This window comes from Pangasianodon hypophthalmus, chromosome 23, assembly GCF_027358585.1.
Source record: "Pangasianodon hypophthalmus isolate fPanHyp1 chromosome 23, fPanHyp1.pri, whole genome shotgun sequence".
NCBI lineage: Eukaryota > Metazoa > Chordata > Actinopteri > Siluriformes > Pangasiidae > Pangasianodon > Pangasianodon hypophthalmus.
Genome location: NC_069732.1, coordinates 15075816 through 15102315, shown reverse-complemented (window position 1 = coordinate 15102315; position 26500 = coordinate 15075816). Strand labels below are relative to the sequence as shown.

Sequence of the window (26500 nt, the reverse complement as noted above, 5' to 3'; positions counted from 1 at the left end):
GTCAGAGGAAAATGGCCAGATTGGTTCAAGCTGCCAGGAAGGATATAGTGACTCTCATAATCACTCTTTACAACTGTGGTGAGAAGAAAAGCATCTCAGGGTGCACAAACTATTGAACCTTGAGGTGGATGGTCTACAACAGCAGAAAACCACATTGGGTTCCACTCCTGCCAGCCAAAAACAGGAATCTGAGGCTATCATGGGCATGAAACTGGACAGTTGAAAATTAGAAAAAAAAAATTCACCTGTTTTTTTTTTCCCCAGTCTTCAACTGTCCAGTTTCAGTGAGTCTGTGCCCTATGATAGCTTTAAGACTGCATCTGCCACGAGCAGTTTTGCGCTCAAGTCTCCATCAGTGAATAGCTGATAACTTCAACAAAATAGACTTCATGTGAAAACTATAATGAATTTCCTGGTTACACATTCACAGTTTTTGACCACATAGCACACAGTTACAGAAGGAAAATATTTCTCTAAAGCTGCTTTGTGACAGTGTCCATTGTTAAAAGAGCTATACAAATTGACTATAGGTTTTCATATTAGAATTTTATATATATGGTAATCACGACTTAAAATGTATAAGAGCTTACTCAAGCTCTGCGTTTCAAGGGAGCAACATTCACTACTTCACTAAACGGTGACACAGGAAACACCTCAGTGATGGATTATGTCATTATTTACTGCTGCCTGAGCTCTTAAGTGTACAAATCGTAGCCTGTATCTTGTTTATGCCCTGCTGGATTATATATGTTGCACAGTTTACTGGTACTTTATCCTTCTGCTTGAGTTACTTCTGAATTTGATGGTGTACTTTAATATACACTCTGCAGTCAACTGTCCATCACATGACAGCAATCATGACAGGAATATTATATGGACATGGACATGAACATAACATCTTATTAGACTGCATTAATTAAATGTCTCTTTGTATTTATATAATGAAGTAAGATATGCATATAGACTTCTTTTGAAATAATTGTTTTGTGACCATAGACACAAAGTGAGGGTCTGGTCTTTAAATAAGCTCTGTGTGCATTTATATCTTGGTATCTTGGCAAGGGCTGTGAGGCCAAAATGTTAGCGTATAATTAGATAGTGCTTTTGTGTGTCTATATTTCAAAGTTTAAATATGACAATCCCTCACAATAACCCTTAATTCAGCACTATAAACTAACAGGCACTCCATCTGATGATAGTTTCTGTATTGTTTTACTGTTTACAAAATCAAACAGTGCCATATCTCTGCTTCCTCCTTTTCAGCTCTAGATGTTGCCTCTTACACCGCACACACAAATCGAAGCGCATTCTCAATTTCCTCAAATTGGTCCGTGCTGGCTGAGTGCAGAGCTGCGAAATCCCACTGCTGCTGCATCAGGCGCAATCGCTGTACAGAAGGGGGTGGATATTGAAAAACAATGCCTATGAAAAATGCAGGCTAGAGCTCCCAGAGATCCTCATGTTAGTAGTCGAGAGGAAAGGAGAGGAGGATAGGGTACAGGGGAGGGATAAGAAGGAGAAAGAGATGAGTGGGAAAGAGAGGAGAGGAGGATGGGAGGGAGTACAGGGGGAAGAGAGAAGCACATTATGAGCTGACACTTGTACGGGATCATTCCTGGGGGAGTCCGACACAGACCATTCTTTTCCCTGCACATGTACCACATATCACATGGCCCTACGCAAAGCAGACCATAAATCATCAGGGGACAGAAAAAGCATTTTGTTGCAAAAGTGCATGTTAATGAATCTTTCCATTAAGCACATAATACATAAACAATACATGTGCAACGCTGTAAAACTTCTAAGTGTACATAATGCAACAATGCGCTTAGCAGCAGTCATAAAGAGACCACTGATAAAGATGTGTTACTGATCTCTAGCTGGACTAAAAAGAGCCATGAGACTTGATGTGTTCCCTGCAAGACGCCAGCTTTGTTCACTATCCCCGGTGCTCATAAAGCTTGCTCACAACGTCCCTGACATTTGGCAGAGATGAGAGCAGTCCTGCTAAGTGCAAACAAACAAACTCTCTGGTTCAATGCACATCTGAGTAATCTAATGCACGTAGTTTCAGCTATAATGCTGTGATGCTGATTGATCCACTCACTGGCACCAGGTAAATATGATTAGCTGACTGACTTTAGACCACTGGAGCTGTAGTGAGTGGCCATCATTTCACCTACGTATAGACAGAGCAAAGGAAAGTGCCACACAGATCATCAATGCTCCAATGACTTCTGTGCCTGACATCCTACAGAAAGTGTGCTATGGGTATGGCACTGAAGTAAGTTTTGAAGTAAATTAAGTATCTAGAGAAGCATTACAATTGTATTTCTGTTGTTTCTTAATGATAGGTTTGTAGCCAGCACTAGAATACAGCAATAAAAAAAATTGGAAAAAGGTAAAGGATAAACTGTAAAATATACCCCTTTTAAAAGGTTTACTCCATGTGTATTAAGTACTGAACGTATATCTAAAGTTTACTCCTTTATTTACTTTATTAGAGAGACAATGAGACTATCTACAGTATATCTGTAACTGTCTGGAATCAGAATCATTTTATTTGCCATACACCTTTACATGTATTAGGAATTTTTCTTGGTGTTTGGTCACAACACGATACAGTCAACACACACATCATAGACAACACATCACAATTACCATCCTATTATACAATTATTGCACCCAATATACATATATTTCACCTTAAGCAGAAGTGGTAGGCTCAGCTGTAATTTTCATTACAGTGGAGGTAGAAATAGCAGCTGGATGCAGTTCAGGGTGCAATAAGTGGAGTGGAATGATGTATAGTAATGTCAATATTAATAAATAATATATTTAATAAATATTGATAAATAGCACTATTTATTAATAACGTGTAGAATAACAATAATATTTAACTTGTAAAATAATTTAAAAAATTTAAATAATAATAATAATAATAATAATAATAATAATAATAATATACAAGTATCCAGGAATATAATTATTTGTTTGCCGATTATCGAATGCTGGTTAATAACAGAAATTGCCAGTGGAAAGAAGCTGTTTCGATGACATTTCTTTTTTTCTTTTTTTTTTAATCAGGGAGCTTTACTGTTCCAATTAGTGTTTTTAGTGTTTAGTGTTCCAATTGTCTGTATCTGTATCTTTATTTTAATAATTTTTAAAAATTAAAAATAAACCACTACCAGTGAGCACCGAAAAAAAAAAAAAAAAAGGTGGAAATGCAGGCACTGTCAGTATGCTCTGTGAATTCTGGCTCTCACAGTTCCTCAAACTCATTCCTCATACTCAAGTTCATTATTGAGCTCAACTAGAGATGTACACAATGTTTTTAATCCAGCTCATACAGTTATTAAGCTTTGTTCGTACCTGTCAGTAACAAATTTAGTTGGTTCTATTTCCCTATCTGCTAGCCTAATTTAAACCACTGCAGCCTTAACCAAGCAGCTACTAAGGACTGCTGCACATTCATGTTACTGCCAGTCCTGTCCCAGTCCCAGCTCCAAGTCCCAGTCCTGATCTCTAGTCTCAGCAACACACCCAATGAACTTTATGACAAGCTTTCAAATAAAAAAAAAAAAAGTGATCCTCCTATTCATATCTATAACTTTTGAGAACAATATAATATATTTGTACTCAGTTACATGTCTAATATTTATGGTTACACTCACTTCAACCTAAACTGGGACAAATATTGAAAGTAAAGCTATTACATGCTTTGAATATACTCATCTTACATGACTGTTTTGAATGTACAAATTGAGCATAGTTAAAAAATAATAATAACAAAATAAATAATCACCAAATCTAACCAGTTCTCCCCTTTTCACAGGAAAACTACCAATGTGTGAAGGTTAATTCCTCTGGGACATGTAAAGCCTGCTACTACATCTTTTTAAACTGCTGCTCATCTTTACAGGATGCCTGGATGTGCTTGGAGGAGAGTGCTAGTTGCCCTTTTCTTTATTGCCCTATAGTTTATACGAACTCTACATTGAGTGTCTAGCGTGCTCTGCTCAATAAAGTATAGAGGACAAAAAAAACCCTCTGCATCATTGCGTCAAAGAAGCAATCTCATGATGACAGGCCAAACACTTAGACTGTTATTCCACACGGGAACTGCACACTGGGTTGGAAACAAATGTTTTAAATGAATTCTGACATTTACAATCGTTTGTCCTGACTATTGTTCACTGGTTAGTTACCTGAATTTGGGAGGTTTCAAATCTCTCCTCTAAATAATTTAAAATACTTGGAAAAAAAAAAGAATTCTGAGCATGATTCATATATTACATAAAAAAAAGTAAGTTATAAACATGACTGGATGTGGTTTTATAAGAAAACTTCCAAAACAATCCATGACAGGGTGGTGTGATATGACCTGACACGAAGTAGAGGGTTGTTGCCACCCCAAAGTTGATGACAAACATTCCAAGAATACACCATGAATTTCTTATATTAATGATCAGGGTTTAATATTATATTTCTTTTTCAGGAAGGCTGTTTGAATCTGTTGACTTTTGAAAAGCCCAGTTTTAGACAATCAAAAAAGCATGAAAATCTATGGCCATAGTTTTTCTGATTTACAATATGACATACAATAGTGTATGTCATTAAATACAACAATGTATTTAATGACATACACTATTGCAAACATGTTTTGCAAATCCATACCTTTACATAGGCACTGGGACAGAATTCTAAATTTCTTAAGTACCTTAGCCTACAAGCAAGAACAACCTTGCTTGAAGCTTGCTTTTCTTCCTAACTTCCAAAAACTCTTCCAAAACTCCATCTAAACATGCAATGTCTGTTCTCTCACTAGAGTACACAATACTGTACACAGTTTACAAAACACACCCAGGCAAATTAGAGCCCATTAACTGTTCCTTATAGATGGAAACTTTTCTTTCATTTCCAACTCTCTACATGAGAAGACACTTCAGATTCTCTTGTTTCAGTTTCAAATGTTTCTATTTTTAACGTGAAAATCAAGTATTCTCTAGTAGTGACAGTAATACACCAACAGGGTGATAAAATGACCACAAGCTATGATTATGTCTTTTTTTATGCAGTGGAGTAAACGCTCCAAAAGACAACAATAGATGACGGACTTTGCCTCGCAGCATGTTATTACGTCCTGACAGGTTTTATGTTACAGACTTGTATAGCGCTAAACCTCAACTCCAATTACATCTCTCCCACTGTGATTAGGGAGGTGTAAATTCAGCCTACAATACACAACTAAGATTTTTTTATACTCAGCCCCAAGCAAAACTATACCTTTTAGCTTGAGAGTGCCAAAAAATGTGTTCCATATTTAGCTTATGACTCCTGTTCAGTGCGGCAAATCTGACTATTGAGCACAGATCCCAAAGTAAATGCAACCAGGGCTGGTTTCCTGCACATGAATTAGCTTTAGTGTAAAGCACGATGTCTGTGGTGAGTCACTGTGTAAAATCCTTCTTAATCTCAGTCTATGAAACTGATCAAAGCATTTGCAAATCCCATAAAAAAACAATAGGTCTAGGTTAATCAGAGAGCATTAAAGGCAGTTAAGTTAAAAGGGGTTATGCACACATCGACTGCAGACCGGCCTTTTAAATTATGCAGTAGAAGAGTATTTATGTAGCCGACCACCATTTCCTCAGCACAGCAGCAATTCTCCTACTTATATCAAACATACATGTTCCAACTCTGACTCATCAGATGCATAACAAATGACAATTAAAAAATGTCAAGAATAGTTTTCTAAATATCACTAACGCATGAGAAAGAAATGTGAGTCTACTTCATGCTTTCTCTGAAAACTGGCAGTGGTGTTTATTTCCGGTGCTAAGCTTTCCACACAATAACAACTGCAGCAAATCACATTTTGTAACTAGGTTACGAGATGTCCAACATCCACACACACCCCTTCTCTTGAGATCTTGTTCAGATCAGTTGAATCTCAAATCACAGCCTCCTGCCAACATCACAGTTAGAGAGATCCCCACTCTCCAGCAATGAGGCCATAGCACAGCGAGAGGAGGTGCATCGTGAAGAGGCAGTGCAGCACTGCGCACAGTTACATAACCACACACGCTTTTAGCCCAATAAGGCTATGAAACCCTCTCTAGTGTTTATGAATGAAGATGAAATAACTAACGAATCCCTCTGTGTACACCAATAAGGTGCCATACCTTTGTGAAATACATTGTTCAGCCCTTGATAGAAACCAGACACCCAGACACACACATAGCATGAAACACACACATTCCAATTCACTTCTGAAGACAAGGGTCTTAATTCCCTTGACTTTTTTCTTTTTCTTTTTCACAATTGCTACTATAGTAATGTTAGCGCTATCTTAAAGTCTTACACTGACAACTCAATATGTGAAACAGATAAGCAGAATGTGCAAAAGTCACCTCAGGATCCCTCATCAGGTATTCCAGGACAACGGGCACCGGCAAGAAAGAAGCTGAGAGAGCCACTCTGGCACTCACCTGCTCATGATACTCTATTCCCATGCTCAATGTGTTGATGAGGATGGCGATCATAATCCCACGGTTAAAGTACTTGCTATCCACTATGCGTTTCATCCTGTCTCTGAAGTCCTCCCAGCATCTTGTCAATCGGCTGCGCTCCTCAAGCCTCTTGTGGTGATGAGAGTGTCCGATTCTAAACCTTCCTCTGTGGGAAAACTCATGTACCACCTCGCCTTCAGACTGGGAGCATTCAGAGTCAGCCAAGTCTAGGTCAATGTTCTCCAAAGCCTGGGCACAGTATGGGCACCCGAGAACCTCAAAGAGCAGGGAAGTGGGCTCTACGCCTGCCATCTGCAGCATCAAGCGTCTGTGACCTGAAGGAGAAAAGCCTCTTATAAATCTCAGTAAGATATATCTAGGGTCATCATCAAGTTTTTTTTGCAAGGTCTCTCATTTCAATTTTTAAATATTGCAGCGTTTGTAATGTTACTAATGATGAACATTCAGGTTAGAACCATTTCTCCTACTATTCCTTATTTTCTCATGTGTGTACTGTATGTACTGTTCCAGCAGATACCAACGTGCGTGCAATCCATTTTCAATTACAGACTCCAATAGGTCCCTTGGGCTTGTACCAAAAATGCACTTGATTTTGGATTAATGACAACATGTCATCACCACCAACTTTAGGCCTGTTTTTAGGTTATCTGTTCAAGGAAATGCATAGGTGTCAATTAATCCAATAAAACAAGTTGGAACAGGTATACACTTGAGGGGTTATTCAGACATGGAGACTGGCAGCCATACACAGATGAGCTTTGATGGAGAACACAACCCTGTCTGTGATGTTCTATTCCTGTTCCTGTCTCTCTGTTTCTCTGTTTTTTCTCTCTGCCGTTCGTTTAATGATCACATATGAAAACTACAATCAGAGTGCATGCACTTTTCGGGTTGAAGCAAAGTTGAGTCAAGCCATAAAAAGAAGCTACTGTGGGCTGGGCAGGGAATTTCCATAAATATTAGTTCTCTTCATTCAGAGAAAGCTTTTTAAACACACACTTCTGGGAGGTGGGTTTAGAAATATTTTGGAACTGAAATAAATCCTGTTTCACCTCATGACTTCAATAAACAAATTCTTTGTAAGGAACTTTATGTGACTATCACAGGAACAAATGTGTTGAATAATACAAAGTCAAAGCAATCCAAATATTTATATAAGGGTAATACCTTGTACTGTTGAGTATGCATCTTGGAATCACTTCATCCTGATGACGAATGAACTGGCCCATAAAAATCATTAAAGCTTAAGGCCAGGCACCACAGGCAAAAATGGTGCTTTCGCTTCCAGCTGCACTCTATATTGCACTTTAGTTTTATACTTTTATCCGAACTCAATGAACTGCACTATTTTTTTTTTTTTTGGACTTTCCATTTCTCAGGAAGTTAAACAGGCATTTTTAAATCTTGCCATATATACACTATATAGCCAAAAGTCTGTGGACACCTGACCATCACACCCATATGTGGTTCTTCCCCAAACTGTTGCCACAAAGTTGGAAGCACACAACTGTCTAGAATGTCTTTGTATGCTGTAGTATTACAATTTCCCTTTACTGGAACTAAGAGGCCCAAACCTGTTCCAGCATGACAATGCGCATGTGCACAAAGCGAACTCCATGAAGACATGGTTTGAGAAGACTGGAGTGGAAGAACTCGAGTGTTCTGCACAGAGCCCTGACCTCAACCCCACTGAACACCTTTGGGATGAACTGGAACACCGACTGCACCCCAGACCTCCTCACCTTCTGTAACATCAGCGCCTGATCTCACTAATGCTCTTGTAGCTGAATGAACACAAATCCACACAGCCACGCTCCAAAATCTAGTGGAAAGCCTTCTCAGAAGAGTGGAGCTTATTATAACAGCAAAGTGTGGGGAATGAATCTGGTTTGGGATCTTCAAAAAGCACATGTGGAACTTTTGGCCATAAAGTGTATATACTTGTATAGATATTTGCTTAGACTTGACGACTTGACGAAAGATCTGGTGAAATCCCCTGGCATTTTGTTGGTCTCTGAAGTTGTTTGTCAGCCATTTTCTCAAAATAACCTGGTTTCCAAGTGCCAAGTCATTTTTCTCAGCTTCCTCAGATGAGGAACATCCATATTATTTCCAGTTTGGTTTAAACATCTTAAAATCAGACTTTGAAGTAGAATGTTTCTTTATATTTAAGCAAAATTATGACAACCTATTGTATGAAAATTTGTGAAAGTGTTATCAAAATAAAAGTAAAAAAGAAATTCTGAGTGAAATGCATTTGAAAAGTGAATGCATATCAGTGTATATTTAATTGTCTTTTGGTAATTTGTATATTTTCGTAAGTATTTTATTTTTGTTACATTAATAAATATATCATATAGATATATATATTTTCACCAGGTTAAGTATCATTCTGATGTAAGTAAAATTTCAGAAAAAAAGCAGAAAGCTTAAGTCTATTGGGATGTGACTGAATAATGAATAATAGGTATTATTCATTCATAAGCCCTGCTATCTACAGTTACTGATGCCTCACTTTGGATAATCATTAACATTTGAGGCATGGGTTTTCTGTCACAGGTATAAAATGCTACCTGACAGACTCTGCGACTGTGAGCTGCATGCTCATGCGGGGGCAGTGTAACATGATGCAGGCTGCTGTGGAGTGAGAGGAAAAAAGAGCTCTTACTGTGCTCTCCTGTGAAATGCTGTAGTTTCTCAAACGGATCCACCATATCTGCTGTGCTGTTGTTGGCCTCGATTCTACCTTTGGCTGTGACGTTGCTGCCTGTATAGCTGCAGATGAAGGATGGCAAAATGGTAGGATAGTTCATGCCCCCATTAAGTCTCCCTAGAGGAGTCACACCAGGTGTAGTGCCTGTGCAAATCTGCGGGGCCTCATGAAAGTCACCTTGAAAGATGCTATGCACTGACTGGTGTCCTGGTGAAAGATCTAACCCAGCAGGTGATTGTGAGGGCACCGTCAGCTGTACTCCCGACGTGATAAATCTCATCTCCAGAACATCGGTGCTCTCTGCTATGGCCTGAGGGCTTGGGCTGCCATTGCTGAGGTGACAGTGGTGGTGCTGGTGGTGCTGGACAAGATTGTGGACAGAACGCGCCCAGTGTCCACCACTCTTCTTCCTGCCATGCCCGTTGGCCCCTCCACCCCCTGGCAAGGCGCCACTGTTGGGGTTGACCTTCTTCCTGCGTTTGCTCTGCCAGCCATGGTAGATCCGGTATGCGCGGCGCTTCACCTTACGGTACAAGTGGCTAATGTACCTGAGCATCTCCTCGTAACAGCTGCCAGGCTCCGAGTAGCTGGCCAGTGTGCTGTCATTGGACATGTAGCGCGCACGCTGTTCCTGCATCAGTTGGTTCTCTCGCTGCTTAGTTTCCGAGAACTGGGTTGCGATCACAACCAGGCACAAATTGATCATGAAGAAAGAACCCACCTGGAGAATGCACAACATATTAGCTTTCTTTGCCTTAAAATAGACTGTACACAAAGCATTTCATCGATATAGTAAATAAAAAAGTGGACTTACTATAATAAGCAATATAAAATATATAAAATTGTAAAAGGAATGGGCATCCATAACATAATACATGATGTCTACCCATCCCTCCAAAGTGATAACCTGTGAAGACAAGAAATAGAAAACAGTCAGTGCCTAACCTCCATGGGCAAGATCATATGGGGATTGTTAGGAAAACTAAAATATAATAACAAAGTCAACCAAAGACACATTCTGTTTCTCTGGAAATGTGTGTATCTTGCTTAAACTTTACAACAGTGTCTTCATGTTACAAAAGTTGAAACAATTTCCATGACTTTATAATTCTTTCCAGATGAGAATATGATCTAAAGGACACCTGACCTGAGGTGTTTGGCAGTATCTTTCACAGTGAATACTATAGTTTTGTGGACCATGGCACTTTGCATCTACAAACTTCAATTATGTGGGACAGCACTCCTGGGTGTTCTACATTTATGCCATTTAATACTGTGTGCTAATAATGCAGTTATAATAGACCACTTTCCAGGGACTGAATGCTTTTTAAGTGTACAGCAAATTTCCAGAAGAGATATGAATCAAGTTAGGTTAAAAGGCAGTCAGCTGTTTTCTAATAGTCTGTACAAGATTTCACTGTGGTAGGCACAGCCAAATCTCTGCACTACCTACGTCGTTATCTGTGGGACACTTCTCAGCTGGTTAGTAATCTGTTGCTTTTCCTCTCCTCTCCTTCAGCTAATGGAGGTCCAGTGTGTGACTAAAGGTCCTGTCATGTTGCCATGTTTGCACAGTGGCAGTTCCTCCTGCTCTATTATAGAATGCCATGTTTTACTGGTAACCCAGTCAGTGAAGTAGGCAAGTGAAGACCCACAAACCCAAACTAATGAGAGTGACCTGCAGGTGTCAGACACTCATTAACAGAGAACAGAGAGTATTGTGTCATTGTCGTGGCTGGTTCACACCCCCATCCAAGAGAATGGCTATGCATATTCAATCTTCTTTGAGATTAAAGATTGTTTGAGACACTGAGACATGAGCCGAGGGTCTGCAGGCCAGATTGAAATGATGATGAATTAATATATGAGTAGATGCACTGCCTTTTTATGACATTCTGGGAAGCATTTCAATTCCACAGACACAGATGGCCAACTATGTTCAAAATCTCAGTGATCAAATAAAGAGGGTAATCATTGTAGAGTTGTGTAATGGAGTCGGACAATGATGACTAAAACATCACATTTGCTCAGAAGGTGTTTAATTTTTTTGGTGCAGCAGGTGTCTGTCTAATTCTGAAGGAACAGCATTATGTAGCCAGTAAAAAAAAAGCCATTTACTATTTTCGGTGGAAGCTTAGCTTATAATTTCAACCATTGAACCGTGCAGTGATCAGTACACACTTACCTGGAAAATAGCAATCCAAGCATATCCAATATTGTCAAAGTTCACAGCCCCTTTGTGAGGGTTGAGTTCCCCGGCCTGACACACACTGTAGTACTGGTTCCAGTTCACGCAACCATTCCTGGTATCAGGGCCAGACAAGGTGTGTCCAAGGGATGCATTTAGATTGCACTCCATCTCACCCTCCTTGTAATGGGGCACATCGGTGCACTTGAGCATGCCGTTAATTATAGTGGAGCAGATAAATGGGCTCTCCTCCCCGTCCTCATGCATGTAATATGGACTCATGAAGGACAGATTATACAGACTGTTGAGAGAATAAAGGGAATTTCCTTAATCACTCATTACATGGATAAGAAAGACCTAAATAGGCAAACAAGAATGGACAGATGTAAATAGACCATATCAAAATAAGTAGCAATAGACAAGAAAAAAGGAGATTAGTAACTATTTGTGAATAAAGGCCACAATGCGATGTCTTGACGCAGTAGTTATGCAATCATCTCAAGCTTGTTAAAAATAGAGACAAGTTTGTTACCAAGTCTGCCCAGCAGCTCCTTAGAGATCAAACAGTGAAGTTCACTAGCTCAGAATCAGCTTTTGGGGATAAACGGAGCTGACAAAACATGAAGAGAGTGCTAATTTGTTCCATTACATCAAAACCTGCTCTGGCTTGAAGTACATTTGTATTTATATATTAGAGGTACTGTATCTGCATCTTTATGGCTCGGCGGCTGCTTCTCAACACCGATTTTACACCATGGTGTGATGTTCAGTTTACAGGACTGTCAACACTTGAAATGCCATTGCTGATGGCAAGAGCTGACTGTCGTTTTGGATCACATCTGAAACTCTGACGCACTCAGAGAGATGGAGACAGAGCAGGAAGGAAAGCAAGCAGAGAACAAAAAATAAAGGCACTTACTCCTTCGCGTTGTTGTCCAGGAAACACCTGTTCCTTAGAAGACCAGCCCACAGCTGCACCCCAACAATGCCGAATATAAAGAACACAAAAAAGCACAGCAGGAGGACATTGCCTAACATAGGCAGAGTATCTAGGAGCAGAGTTACCAGTATCCTCATACCTGCACAGACAAGGGAGCAGAGAGAGACACAGAGACATAAGCATTTGCAAGTCATTTTGTATCAAACTTCTATGAATTTGATGAGACATAACGAACAGTGACTTTTATTTTGCCAAAGAATAGCCGTATTTTTTGGCAGTGTCATATCATCTCAGTTGTCATCTCAAGTCTATCTGTGACTTGTTTGATGAACATGATTGAATGCCGGGACACTTAAAGAATCTGCAGGCTTTAGCTTATGGGTAGGAATGTACTCTGCATAGACGTTACACAATATTCAATGGCAAACTTCCAGCATTACGTCCAGCATTACGCACAAGTTATAACACTTAATAGATCTTTGTGCCTAACTAATCACACTGTAGTAAGACCACAGGGCCTGTCTGACTATTACAATCAGAGTTTCAGATCCCAAACATGCAAGAAATTCAAAGCACTGCTAATATACACCACCATCAAACCCTGCTTCAGGCTGAAACCGCTACTGATAAACTGATAAAACATCTGAAAGAAAAAAAATCAGCAGAATTGGTCCATAAAGAAATACACTGGGTCCTATTTTCCTGATCAACAACCTGAAACCATCAACAAGTGCTGTTACGTCTTGTTACTGCCTCAAATACCCCTAAAATATACTTCGAACAGCAAGGAAGAAAAGCTACTGAAGATCCTCTTTGAATGAATTCCAAAATCTAATCAGTTCGGCTGCTGGTTACGCCGATGTTCCCATAGAGATTCTATAAACATTCAACCATTCGCTCTGGAGATATCGCACTAAAGAGAATCTCGGACAGATGGATGCAGGGACAACTCAAAAACGTAATGCCTCAACAACTTAGTAAGTAAACTAAGATTGTGGCATAAGATATCAAATGGTATGGTATCCCTTTCTCCTCTAATTCCCTTTAAAATTAGACCAAGCATGTGTAGCATTGTGGAGTGATAGTTTCATAATGATAATACGACTACATTTCACTTTCACACTCCTTGAACAAAGAAATTAGGTGCATGTGTAATTTCTTAATAATTGGCCTTTGAGTGTCTTGCTCCTTTCAATTTTAAAACACTTCTCCACTAACTGGGTGCAATTCAGCTCAAATCTGTGGCCTATTTCAGATTTCACCTGCTGTTCCAAATAATCCTACAAGTTTCCTATGGGAACAAGGCCAGGCGATTTTTCAGTGCAGTCAAACTGTCCCAGAGTCTGGCCAGTGACGCTCCAGTTATATGTTATGTCTAGCATGCATCAAGGTACGCATCCTATTGACATTATACAGTATTGGTGGATAATTGTTTTATATAACATTGGTGTTAGAAATAACTACCTGGCTGACAATACTCTAACAAATGGGTTTTCTGTCTTCTGATGCTGGTTTGTTAGTGTATATGTTGCTTAGTACAGCTAATGCCTTGTCTATTTGATGGAAAAAATAAGAAATTAGACAAATGTGGTATGTAATCAGTTCCTTCGAAATGTGTCTATCAGTTGTATTTAGATAGATGCTGGGTGAAGTAGTCCACTCGTCCATTTATATTATAATGGAGTGACATTAATAGTGTTCATCCACAAAGCTGGGTTGTAGGACATATAACAGGATATAAGGACACACCAAATTTCTCTTGCGTTTGCACTAAGAGAAGGTTTCAGCCAAAAGTAAAAAAAAATACACTGGTTTGAATTAAGCACTGTGCTGACAGATTTTGTATGTCACACCCCCGTCACTCCACCCACATCAGTACAGGCATGTTCATTTCTGTCCACAAAAATAGCAAATGGATGAAAACAGGGAAATTTGGCTTATTTCCAACCAAATTAGCAATATGCTCATGATCCTTTTCTACTGATATTGCAAGGAAAAAAAAATGCGCAGAGAAATCTGATCACATGATTGTGGTCATAAAAGTGCACACAGCAAGTAAGTCAAGTAAGTTCAATGACGAGCCATTTGAGTTGCTCGAGGAGTGAGACAAAATTGATAGAAAAGCCACTTTTGCATACAAAACCCAAATGACTACTTCCTGTCTAAAACTGCCGTTGTTTTCTCAAAGCACCTCAAAGCAGGAAGGTAACAGATGACACTAGCAGGTTTTAATTAGGGTCATATATCAGTAACTGCATCTTTAGCTACGAACTATCAATTTTTCTTCAGTGAAAGAAGAGTTTAATGGAAGAGACACTAGAAAGGTCAACCAACAAAAGTCAATAGATACACCATTGTAAAAAGTGTACTACGTAAATGTTGGGATTTTATACGAGTCTACCTTCCTGATTTAAAGCCTGCAAATAGCAAAACACAAGGAAATAGGAAAAAGGAAATAATTATCTGGACTATAGGGCGTATCTCATGGAAATGCTTAGCTAATAAGGCTGGGTATGTGTGCGCCTTTGAGAGTATATATGGCTGCTGTAATCTGAGTGAATTACGTGGAGAGGAGAGGGCCTTAAATGGATGTGCTTGAGTGGAGAGGGAACATCCTTTGTGTGGCCTGTCCATGCCTCCCACATTAGACAGCACAGAGCCGTCTGAGAGGAGGCCTCGGCACAGCACGGCCGGGGTAATGAGCTCCCTGGAGGAGTGCTTGGTCACATAGTGGAGAAAAATGAGAAGACCAGCACAAGCACATACACTCCCACACACTTATGCTGACAGAGCAATACATTGTCTGTGAAAAGAGTGACGACTAGATTCAAATTCAAAGACAACAGGTATGAACAGCTAGGGTCAAGCAAATATGTGTACACACACCCACACACACACTTTTACCAAATGATAAAATCACTTGTCATTCCACCTTAGTAGCACCCTTGGACTGATAAATAACACTATCACATCACTATCAATACAGTGGAATCATTAATACTGAAGCAGCAAGGAAAGGCTTAACTTAGCTCTAAATTTACAACCTCATTCACAGTGAAATTGTGCTTGAAAAAAAGGAAACAAACCCATCTGTTCTCCAACACATAGGTTTGTAACACAAAATGCAGGAAGAGTTCCAGAAACTGTGCTCGCTTACGGCTTAACCCTTTAAACTCTCAGCTTATTCTTCAGTTATCATTAGTTATCTTAAGACAAAGTATTCAGTAACTACAGTGAAACCAATAAGAAAGATAATAACTGAAAAAATGTATGCAAATCGACAACCTGAAAAACAGCAGATTGCTTTCAAAAACTTTGTATTCAGGGAGATCAAGCTGGTCAAAATGTCAGATTTTACAGTAAATAGCTGTAATTTCTGACCTCCATTTAAATAGGTATTAAGAATGTGAAAAACTTGTGTTACAAATGTCATAAATGTATTTTTTATTCTTCAGAAGCCATAGACATGCTATTATTTTGGCGTAGTAGTTTGTCATAGTGATTCCTTGGCCTTAAAGAGGTTGTCATGGTGGTGCAGGAAGTAGTGTTGCTGCCTCACAGGGTCCAGGCTTCAGTCCTTCAAGCTTGCGTTATTGTTGGGATATTGAAAAGTACTTAAAGTATTTCTTATAACTTACAGTCTAATCATGTTGAAATCACGTACATATATAGCAATAAAATCTTGTTCAAGGTCTCCACATATTCTGGTGTCCAAGTATTCTAGCTGTGGCTGTTAAAGCTATTCTCACTGAATCTGTATCTTTCTGCTGACCACAGGTTGCTAAGTAACAGAAATAATTTGGTTACTCCAAGCTGTTTCGATTCATTATCCTTAGTTTTACAAATACAAAAATTATGTATTATGTAAAAATGGATGTATTAGTAACAATAACATACAACATTATTAACGTACAACCCCCAAAGTTGGGTGGCTGGGATGATCTACGGCTGTGATGTTATTCCTGATAACACACTCACACTTGCATGCTATTACTTAAATACACTCACAGGCCACTTTAATAGGAGCACCTGTAACGTGTTTCCTCCCTCAGACTTGACGCTCACCAGATGTTTTTGTGAACATTAACTGAAGTTCTTGACCTGTACCTGCCTGATTTTATGCATTGAGCTGCTGCCACATGATTGGCTGATTGGATAACTGCATGAACAAGCCGGGGTACAGATGTTCCTATTAAAGTGGCACTGACCCACTAAAGCACTAATATAAAGCACTAATTGCTCCTTAAGTGGTCTTTCTTATATTGCCTTCTCATGTTTCTGTGAAATCAGTTTATCTCTGTATAATCACACCGCTTTTCTGTTGGTCACATTTCATACTTTCTGGCATTAACTTTAGACTACAGTTACTTACTAGGAACTCTGTTGATGGCTCGTAGAGGCCTGAGCACACGCACAGTCCGGATGGCTGACAGGCTGGCATTGTGACCATCCAGTGAGTACTCCATCATCCTTCAGAGAAACAGAACTCTGTCAATTTCCATAACCAGAGGCAGAAACTAGGCAAACAAATACCAAACAATCTGACTTAGCCCTGGACCGAAAAATTGGTTACATTCAGCCTCATGTCCTGAATTTGCTATTGCATTAGCAGGCTAAGTAGAGAGTGAATTCTTTATTTTTGTTTTATTTTATTACATTTTATTTATTTTATTGGTTTATATTTTATATTTATTAAACAAGATTCAAGACCTGAGGGAATGTTTTGACATGAAATGCAATTGGTGGATTCAGTAAAGCTCTATGTGTGCAAATCACTTGTAAACAATAATGTGCAAGACAAGAAATAGAGATAAAACAGTCTGACATTATAGACTTCACATAAATTATATTTAATGACCTACTTAACTGTATCAGTTGGATACATTTAGAGTAACTGCAATGGGAGCTATCAATTTTTTTCACAGGATTCTTTTCCAATTAAAAAGTTAATGATGTTGTATTCTAAGGCTCCTAATACCAGTCTGATGTGTACATGCTGTTGATGACTCGCTGTACAGATTGTGTTTACACCTGCTAATCACTGTATGTGCTGTTTGCCTTTATACGTGTTTTAATACAATCAAATACGACTCGATCATGAGCCCTGTCTGTGAACAAATACACCAGGAATACACACCATGCAGCAAGCCACCACTGCCACTCAGAGACCCTACTTGTGATTTGTTCAGTTCATTAAGTTTCAATTATCAACTCTCCATGTAGACTAGACAAGGATAGAGGAAAAAGTGGACAGGTAGTGAAAAGAATGCATGAGGAAAAATAAATGAAATTTTCAATTTCAAATCTGCTTGTGATTGTTCAAGATGGGGACAGCAGAATCTGAGAAAGCACATATTCAGTGTTATAGGCTAGATAGTAGGGTATCTGTGTCTGTATCAGTTCAGTGCTCCGAACATCAGGGTACTGGAGTGGGCGTGGTCTAGACCGGAATTTGAATATTTTTTAAATTATTCACAAAATATAACAAGCTCCCAAATCAGGGAGCTATTGATTGTAGTCCACAACAATAGCCATCTATATGATTTTATAAGATTTACTTTAGTTTTGGGGTTTGTTACATTCCAGAAAGATGAGAAAAGTTCACTGCACTTCAACACACTGCTGCTTTGAGTCAAACTTGGGTTCTTGGTTTTAAGTGGCAATATAATCTCTTTTTCAGGAAGATTTTATTTTAATAACAATGGAGATCGTTTATCTAAGAATGATGAAAGAACATGCAATTAACATGTAAGTAGTTTTGATAAATTAACTGAATTATTATCTTTTAGAGACCCCAGCAGAGATATGCTGGCTTGTGCACAGCATGTGGGCTGTATGGAGTTCTGGGTCTATAAATAAAAGCGTATTTTTGGGGTAAATTTTGTGCCAGTTTGTACAGAAATACGGTGGAAATATGGGTTTATTTTGGAGCTCAGTAAGGCAGGGTTTAGATCAGGCTACGGAAGCAAACCACTGACAACAAAAACCCAAAGAGTGCGTCCACATATCATTCTGTTCATTCTGAATAATGTATTCATATATGGTTACATCCCTACTAGTTAGCTAAATTAGCCTAAGGCATGATAAGCATTTTTTTTATATCAGCCTTAATATTAGGACTGTTTTATTGTTGTGCTAGACTCCCAACTTTCTCTGAGAAAATCTATTGAGATACTTAAAAGGAAATGTTGGCTGGCAAGAGATAACTCGCTAACAACAGTCCTTACAGAGAACAAAAAAGCTTAATATTAGCTAGCTAGGCCATATTTATAAAACTCACCTCTATGGCTTCACTCTGTAGCACTTGTATTGCTGACAGAGTGTATATTGCACTCTATATAGTGCCCCAAACACTTTGCTTCTGAATTTTTGTTAATCCTAGATTGGGATTAATTGTTAATCCTAAAATGGGAGCACCAGTAATGCATGGCAAAATCGAAAAGTGAATCCTGCAATAAATCATTTAGCAGCAGAAAAAAATTGCTTACCAATCAATCAAGTCAATGATTTTAAAGGAACTACTGAGGTATACAAAAACAAGCTGAAAAGATTGACTAATATCTAGCAAATAGTTCATTTTAATTGCTGTTGTTTATGTGTAATCTTAAAATAGGTTAATCATGTGTCATTATACTAGTTAGTGCATTTTTATGTATGTTATTTTGGACATTTGGAGGCCACTTTAAAGCACGTTCCTAGGCTGATTTTTGTTCCCAGTCTGCCTCTGCTTTCTCTGACCAAACTTTACCAATAATATCCAAGAAGTTAACTGAATCTGAGCCCTTAAAAGAAAGACTGTTGCAAAACTGGCTTTACAGTGATGGATCTCTCACCCAGCCATGACAATGAAGAAGTCCAGGCGGTTCCATGTGTCTCCAAGGTAACACTTAGATCCAAAAATCCCCAGAGCCATCATCTTGATAACCATCTCCACAGCAAAAAAGGCAAAGATGCAGTCATCAAATGCCTGAAAACACAGTAGCACTGTAATTACACATGACCAGTGGGACAAAGCAAAACAAGAAGCTGTTATTCTTCACTTTGCCAAGAGTACATCACTCTCTAAGAGTCTAAACCAGGCAGTAACCACAACAAAATTATTATTTTCAGCCCAAAAAAAATATTTATATTCTTTATCAGCCAGAATGTATCAGATCAGCAGGAGGCATTGAACAACATGCCAGTCCTGAGGGAAGGAGTGGGGAAGTTATGGGTAATGTGCTACTTCCTGTTAGGTGTCTTCTGACTAAATCCTACTGATACCACTGCCTGAATGTGCTGAACTAGCACCATTCCCACAGACACACAATTCCCCTGGAGGCCTAATGGGGGTGTCGGGCAGGGCCGTGGGGAATCACAGAGTTACACTAACAACATGCCTTTTGGAAATGACATTTGGCCAAGACTCCACTCCTCCTTCAGACCCTGTGGGCAACAGGATCTGGGATGAGAGCTAGAGCTTGATAAATGATAATGGCTAAGATTAATCTGCGTTCAAGAAACATTAGAACCAGAGAAGTGATATATAGATTGTTGGAGCAATATACTACAGTACATTATAGGCAGCACAAAGGAGAATAAATCCTTAATCATGTGCTCATCAATATTAAAAGTCCATGAAAAGATCAGTGCTTACCTGAAGGATTACACACCACTCAGACTGGCACTTGACGTCCTCGCAGGGCTGGAACATACCCAGGGTCACACAGTTCAGAAGTATAACCAGCATGCTCACATGCTCGAACCAGGTGACCGTGAGTCAAGGAAAGAAAACTTACACGACGTTTAATTACAAGTTACAAGTTACATTACAAGACAAATTGTCCTCTTAAGATTAAGATTGCAATTAAATTAATTTAGAAAAATGTTAGCAGACACATTTCATCTCAGTCTGAATGTTTGGCTGCAATGAGCTGCTGTGTTTCTCCCTTGTGCTATAATCTTAATTACAAAACTTCTAAAGCACTTATTAATGAATGGGGGAAAATTGTTCACTAAATGGAAATTTAGTAATTTCATTATGCTTCACTTGTTCTGGGTTTTAATTATGCAGACAGAATTTTTAAAAAAGTGAATAATTTATTCTTTCAATAACATGTTCAAATCACAATATTAGGCTTCGTATATCAGCTTAGCACAAGGGAACAGACGACATAGACCTGAAGAGCTGCACAATTTGTATTTTAATCTCGATTGGATTACAAATTTTGGCTTCCTCAATTAATTAAAACATAACTGATGATGATATTGGTGAGATGAGATGAAGTGTTGAACTGGCATATTTATTTTAACTGGTGTCCCATCCACAGTGTATATCCACCTCATGCCCAGTGTTTCTGGGATAGCCTCCAGATCCACCATGACCCTGACCAGGAAAAAGTGGTTACTGAATGAATAAACAAATAATTATTTCAGTTTTGAGCCTAATTTTGCTTCAATAATAATGTAATATAATCTACTCAGTGAATGTTCAAACGAACACTCTATTTTTAATTTAAAGGTAGGCATACAATATAAAATGTGACAGTTTTCTACATTTGAAATTATAAAATAAAATAATAAATTATGCTGTTATACAATGTTGGTCCTGAATTGGCTGAGTAATTGTGCTAAATAATTGTGATTTTCAATATTGTTCAAATCAGCAAAACAAATGTTCTTACACGGGGTGGACCGAGGGCGAGCACATTACTTGTCTGCACTATTCGTTTTTATCTGTAAATGGCCAGTGAACAAATACGTTTGTTAGGCTGCTGACATAGCAATTACCAGCATTTTTATTTCTTCCATTAACCAACCAGGGAAAAAAAATACTATGTTAATGTCTTGGAGTTTTTTTATGCATATGTTTTATATATATATATATATATATATATATATATATATATATATAGAGAGAGAGAGAGAGAGAGAGATGTATAGATAGATAGATAGATAGATAGATAGATGCAGACCATGTAGACATGACAGATGAACAGATGTGGAAAAATTCACAAAACAAGGAAAAATACAGAACTGTGCAGCACAACACAGTCATGCAACCCTGCTGTATATTGAAAATAAAGACATAGCCATATCCAAATATCATCTTTTATGCAAAAAGCAAATAGAAAAAAACACAACCATGCACCTTTCACTTGGCCTGTACTGTATGCTAGCTAATAAATTTATGTTTTGTCCAGGGCAAAGGGCATCTGTCATTTCCATTAGCATGACTCTGGTTTCTTTGTTGTTTAAAATGGGAGGAAGCATTAGCACCAAAACAGGCCACTAATGATTTGGCTATCAGGGTGTATGACCTGCAAATGAAAGTCTTGTCAACACAGCAGGGAGTCCACTGAGATCATCAGAACTAACAAGCAATCACAAATATCGTCACAATGATACACTTACCCTTGTATGACTGAGCATGGTTAAACATAAATACATTCACAAATCCACTTGTGCACACACTAACCAGAGAGCAGAGAGTCTTTCACAGAGCACCTTCTCATTCCACAACACTTCACAATCTTGAAAACATCAGGACTAGAACCCTCCAAGGAGGCAATCAGCTTTCTAAGGGCCGAAATGGCAGCCCCGATCTCATATTTAATGCAGACCTGATCTTCTAAGTGGATCACATCATGGTATTTGCTATGCTACATGCAGATAAAAAATCTGAAAAGGGCTGTCAGACTAATTACCATGAGCCATGCCTGAGATTGGGAAGGTCTCAATGCCATATAGCTGAAATCAGCCACTGATGAGAAGGAGCTCTAATCAGCTTTAGGTCAGTATGCCTACACTGAAAAAATGGTCAGTCAGATTTAAGAGACCATATTACATATAGTTTAGATAGAAATATTAGGTTTCTCATGAAAAGAAGATTTCATTGCTTATACTCAATTTAATTTAAAGTTAAGAAGATCAGGTTATACCATCTATAACTATAGGATTAAATTAAATTAACGTGATTAAAACATGTGCAATGGAGTACTGCAGTGGTAATTTTTCAGTGTATGGACGGGCCACACACATGAGGAAATGGAAAACAGGAAAGAAAGCAAATGCACATCAAATAGTATTCTGAAAAAGGTAGCCTCTCAAGCAGCATTTCATGAAGAATACATTATTATATTGTTAGAGATTGACATAAAGGCTGTTGTGGAAGTCTCTGTGAGGCCAGGATGAGGGCTGCACACTCTGACACGCACACACACACACACACACACACACACACACACACCAAACAACCAGCCCAGGTTTCCCCTATTGCACTTCATATACTACATTTTATGGCATAGAGTTCCTCTCTCCAGAGAAAACAGAGAAATTCAGTTTCTGTTCAATAAATCATGACAGAAGTAAAGGGCAGGCAGTGTAGCCTGGTTCCCTTGATGATACTGTACACATTTTAAGAAAGTCTCACAGACAAACAGCAGTCAGAGTTGCTTAAATTGATGATGTGTCACTGTGTTGGAAGACTTTTTTTTTTCTTTTATAACAAGAGACCATTTCCCAGCTGTCTGATCCTCATCCATCCATCTCCTTAAAAGGCCAACAGGAATGCAGTCTTGCCAAAATAAGACTTTCCCAAGCACCCAGCTTGTCCAACTCTGAGGAAAATCGATTCTCTATATTTGTTCTTGTTCCTTGTTTTCTTCTTTCTTCACATCATTCCATCCTCAATCGCCATCCCACGTCCTATTTTTCCAATCTTTTCATATTACATTATGGAATGGATGAGTAAATGCCACGTTGCATGAATTAAAAAAGAGATATGAAGCAAAGAAAGGAGAATGTTGAGCTCTGTTCTTAGACAGACAATACAAGAAGTCAAAAGGTGACTAAAGAATTGTTACATTTCTGCCTGATGATTTCAAACCACACTAAGGGTCATATTCAGAGTTGAGCACTGGGTGTAGTGAAGAGTTAATACCAAAACTGCAAGGAGCCATACTAAGTTCAGCACCACTGTCTGACGGGTTGATGTAATCATAATACGCCCTCCTGAAATTCATGTTTTGGTCTTTGTAAATACAATAGATACTATGTAATGACATTTGAGGGCAACATTAAATATATAAATATGATATTATTATATAACTGATTAATTAATTTATTAATTAATCGTACCATTCCTGTAAAGTCCACAGTGTAACTGTGCAGGAGGCAGTCCTTTACAGGCGAGCACATCAAATTATCCAAAACATTGGCATTATTTTATTAATCTGACTAATCCAAATATACAATATAAAAAATAAAATAAGTATTTTTCAATTGCTTTTTAATAAGCTGCTGAAGAATAAGGGTAGAAGCCATATTGTTAAATTAAGACAAATTATGTTATCTGGTTAACATAATAGGATTACTATAACTAATGAGATCATTTATAGGTATACCACTGTATTATTCTTTTTGTTAAATCCTTGTTACATCCTACTGCTGTTGTTAGCAAAGCGAAAAGAAAAGACAGTGGCTTGTCTTTAAAGACAGTGGTCTATGGAAACCCCATCTCAGTCATCGCTACACTTGAGAAATCCCAAATGCATGAACTACATGCAAGTGATTTTAATAACCTGAATGAGCCACCAAGAATGTTGGCCTGCATAAGCTGACTCAATAGAGAACTTTCTCTACATAAATACTGATCTATCCCTAACTTTGCAAACTTTGGAAACACTGAAACTGAGAAACACTGCACCAAGGTTTTTAAGGGTTCAGCCAAATGTGATGTAGGTACAATGTTCCTCCATATATTGTCCAAAATGGAGCAAGTTTGAACCCAATTATTCATGTTACAATATAATGCAGGACATACTGTAGATTTTCAGCCAGCTTTGGCCAAAATAGATATCATTGTGTTTTCCCTCTGTACAGTGGTTTAGCTTCCTTAACACATCTGTTTTCTGTGTGGAAGGGGGAGTGGGGTATTGTGTGTATATGTGCACCTTGACAACAACTTCCCATTCTTTCCTCTACTAGGGTCATGTCGCAGAAAATGCTTTCACTAAAAGGCTGCACAAGGGAGTGGATTTTGATATCTATAAAGAACGTTTTGTCTCCACTAAAACAGTCTGCCTTTGAAGGAATCACTCTGGCAATGAATTGGGAGCAGAATCCAGCAGGCTGTCTTCTGTATCTTGCTGTCCTGTGAACATCTGCCATATGGCTGAATCTGGAAATGTGTCTTTGTGTCAGAACAAACCTTTCTGCTCAGCATCAGCCCTTCCGATCAGGAGGTAATGACTAACATGCTAATGTTTGACTCATGTTAAAAACGGTAGGTTTAGCAATAATGTTGTAACATCAAGAGCTGTGATTCATTTTTTCAATTGGCTTCATGTCATGAAAATAAGGTATTAGTTATTAATTAAAGTAGTAAAGGCAAGACAGCTAATCGTCAGAGGAGTAAATGTACACATGGTAGGTGCCAGTATGAGGTTTTGGTAGCACTGTTTAAATTTGAACTAGTTGGCTGTATGGAACTTGTTGGCTTTAGAAATGCATAACTGCATATGAATCCCACAATGAACATATCTTGAGCTACAGCTTACTGTAGGTACATGTATTAGCCACGTGGGTTGTGTCCGAGGGGGGGCACAGTGGCTTAGTGGTTAGCACTGTTTCCTCCAGGGTTGGGGGTTCGAATCTCTCCTCTGCCCTGTGTGTGTGCGTAGCTTGCGTGTTCTCTGGGGGTTTCCTCCCCCAGTCCAAAGGCATGCACTGTAGGCTGACTGGCATTTCTAATTTGTTCATAGTGTGTGAATGGGTGAGTGTATGCACAATTGTGCCCTGCGACGGGTTGGCACCCCATCCAGGGTATCCCTCGCCTTGTGCCCCGAGTCCCCTGGGATAGGCTCCAAGCTCCCCTGTGACCCTGTATAGGATAAGCAGTATAGAGAATGGATTGATGGATGGTTGTGTCTGACAAGATTACTAGCCTAGCAGTGTTTTTGAGGCAGCATCAGGGATAGTCACAAGTGTAACTGGGTCTTATAATGTAGGCAACTCATCATAAAGTCATAGCCTTGCTTAGAGCCGTGCAGTGCTCCATTCCATTTTGTTATAGGGCAAATTCAATAAAGTTTATGCATAATAGTAATAATAATATTCTCTGACAAGGTCACAGAGGACGAACGCTCTCAGGGGACAGGCATCATCAACACGGAGGAGGAAGGAACAGTTGGGCTTAAGGTAGGACTGTGCCCATGGCAGAAAAACCTCTCCTGTCAGCACAGGGCTCCAGCCTGAAGGCTTCTAATGGCAGCCAACAAGAGAGATCTCTCAGCCACTGCCCCCGCTAGCAGTCCATGGTGAGATCACAGTGAATACTCATCAAACAGCATCAGTCTGCTGTCTCATCTTCATTCCCAGTGTTCCTCATTTCCCAGACCTTCATGTCTTTCATCCCTATTCGGCCGTGGTGTCCTGCTACGATAAGTCTCTGCTTCCTCCATGGAGGAATGAGCTGCCAGATGCCATCTTTGTTTTTGTTTTGCCATCTGGTAATTGCATGAAAATTAATGTAATACCAGGTCTATCCTAATTTTCTGGGCACTGTCCAAGGAGTGTTCTCTACACCTTTAATTAATGTCATTTTAGATCACTTAGCAACCTTTCACGGCATTAAAAGATCATTTACACAAACGTGGAATGATGTTTAACCTCACTCTCTTCCCTCTCTTAGATGCCAACTTTTTATATGACTCATAGACCACCAACAAGTGTTGCCTGCAACAAATGTCAACTAATATATCAGTGGAAACAGCCAGGACAGAGCAACCATAACAGACAAGCAGCATAGTCATACTGTAAACCAGCAATTTAGCTGAGCTGAGCCAGTAATGAATCTGCAGTGTAAATAAGCGAGCATTATGCAATGAATATGCACTAGAACAGCCATTTCTCTTTGTCAGGTGAGTTAGTAACCTCTGCACATAACAGATTCAGGATATCTAGGTCAGCTATGCCACAGAAAAACCAACTAGCAATATCGAAACCATAATCACTCCGCTTAATCAGCAGGGCATGACATAAGCCAAAAACTATTGTAAGAGCTGGAATGTTCAGTCACGTCCATGGGTGGAAGGAGGACAAACACTTAAGGACACACTGCAAAGGACACTGCAACTGTTGAC

At 39.0% G+C, this 26500-nt stretch overlaps 1 protein-coding gene across 2 annotated transcripts in view; it reads right to left on the bottom strand.

The window, feature by feature from the left end:
- Positions 1-21179, bottom strand: part of cacna1ha (calcium channel, voltage-dependent, T type, alpha 1H subunit a) — a 48142-nt gene extending 26963 nt beyond the window's left edge. For both annotated transcript variants that reach the window (XM_053228388.1, XM_053228389.1), the window contains exons 1-8: positions 20014-21179; positions 19211-19344; positions 16750-16847; positions 12357-12516; positions 11435-11738; positions 10064-10156; positions 9205-9970; positions 6495-6850 (exon numbers count right to left, since the gene is read on the bottom strand). In XM_053228388.1, coding sequence (XP_053084363.1) covers positions 6495-6850; positions 9205-9970; positions 10064-10156; positions 11435-11738; positions 12357-12516; positions 16750-16847; positions 19211-19344; positions 20014-20106 — 2004 coding nt within the window. In that variant the 5' untranslated portion in view covers positions 20107-21179. The remainder of the gene's footprint in view (positions 1-6494; positions 6851-9204; positions 9971-10063; positions 10157-11434; positions 11739-12356; positions 12517-16749; positions 16848-19210; positions 19345-20013) is intronic.
- Positions 21180-26500: the final 5321 nt, after the last annotated feature.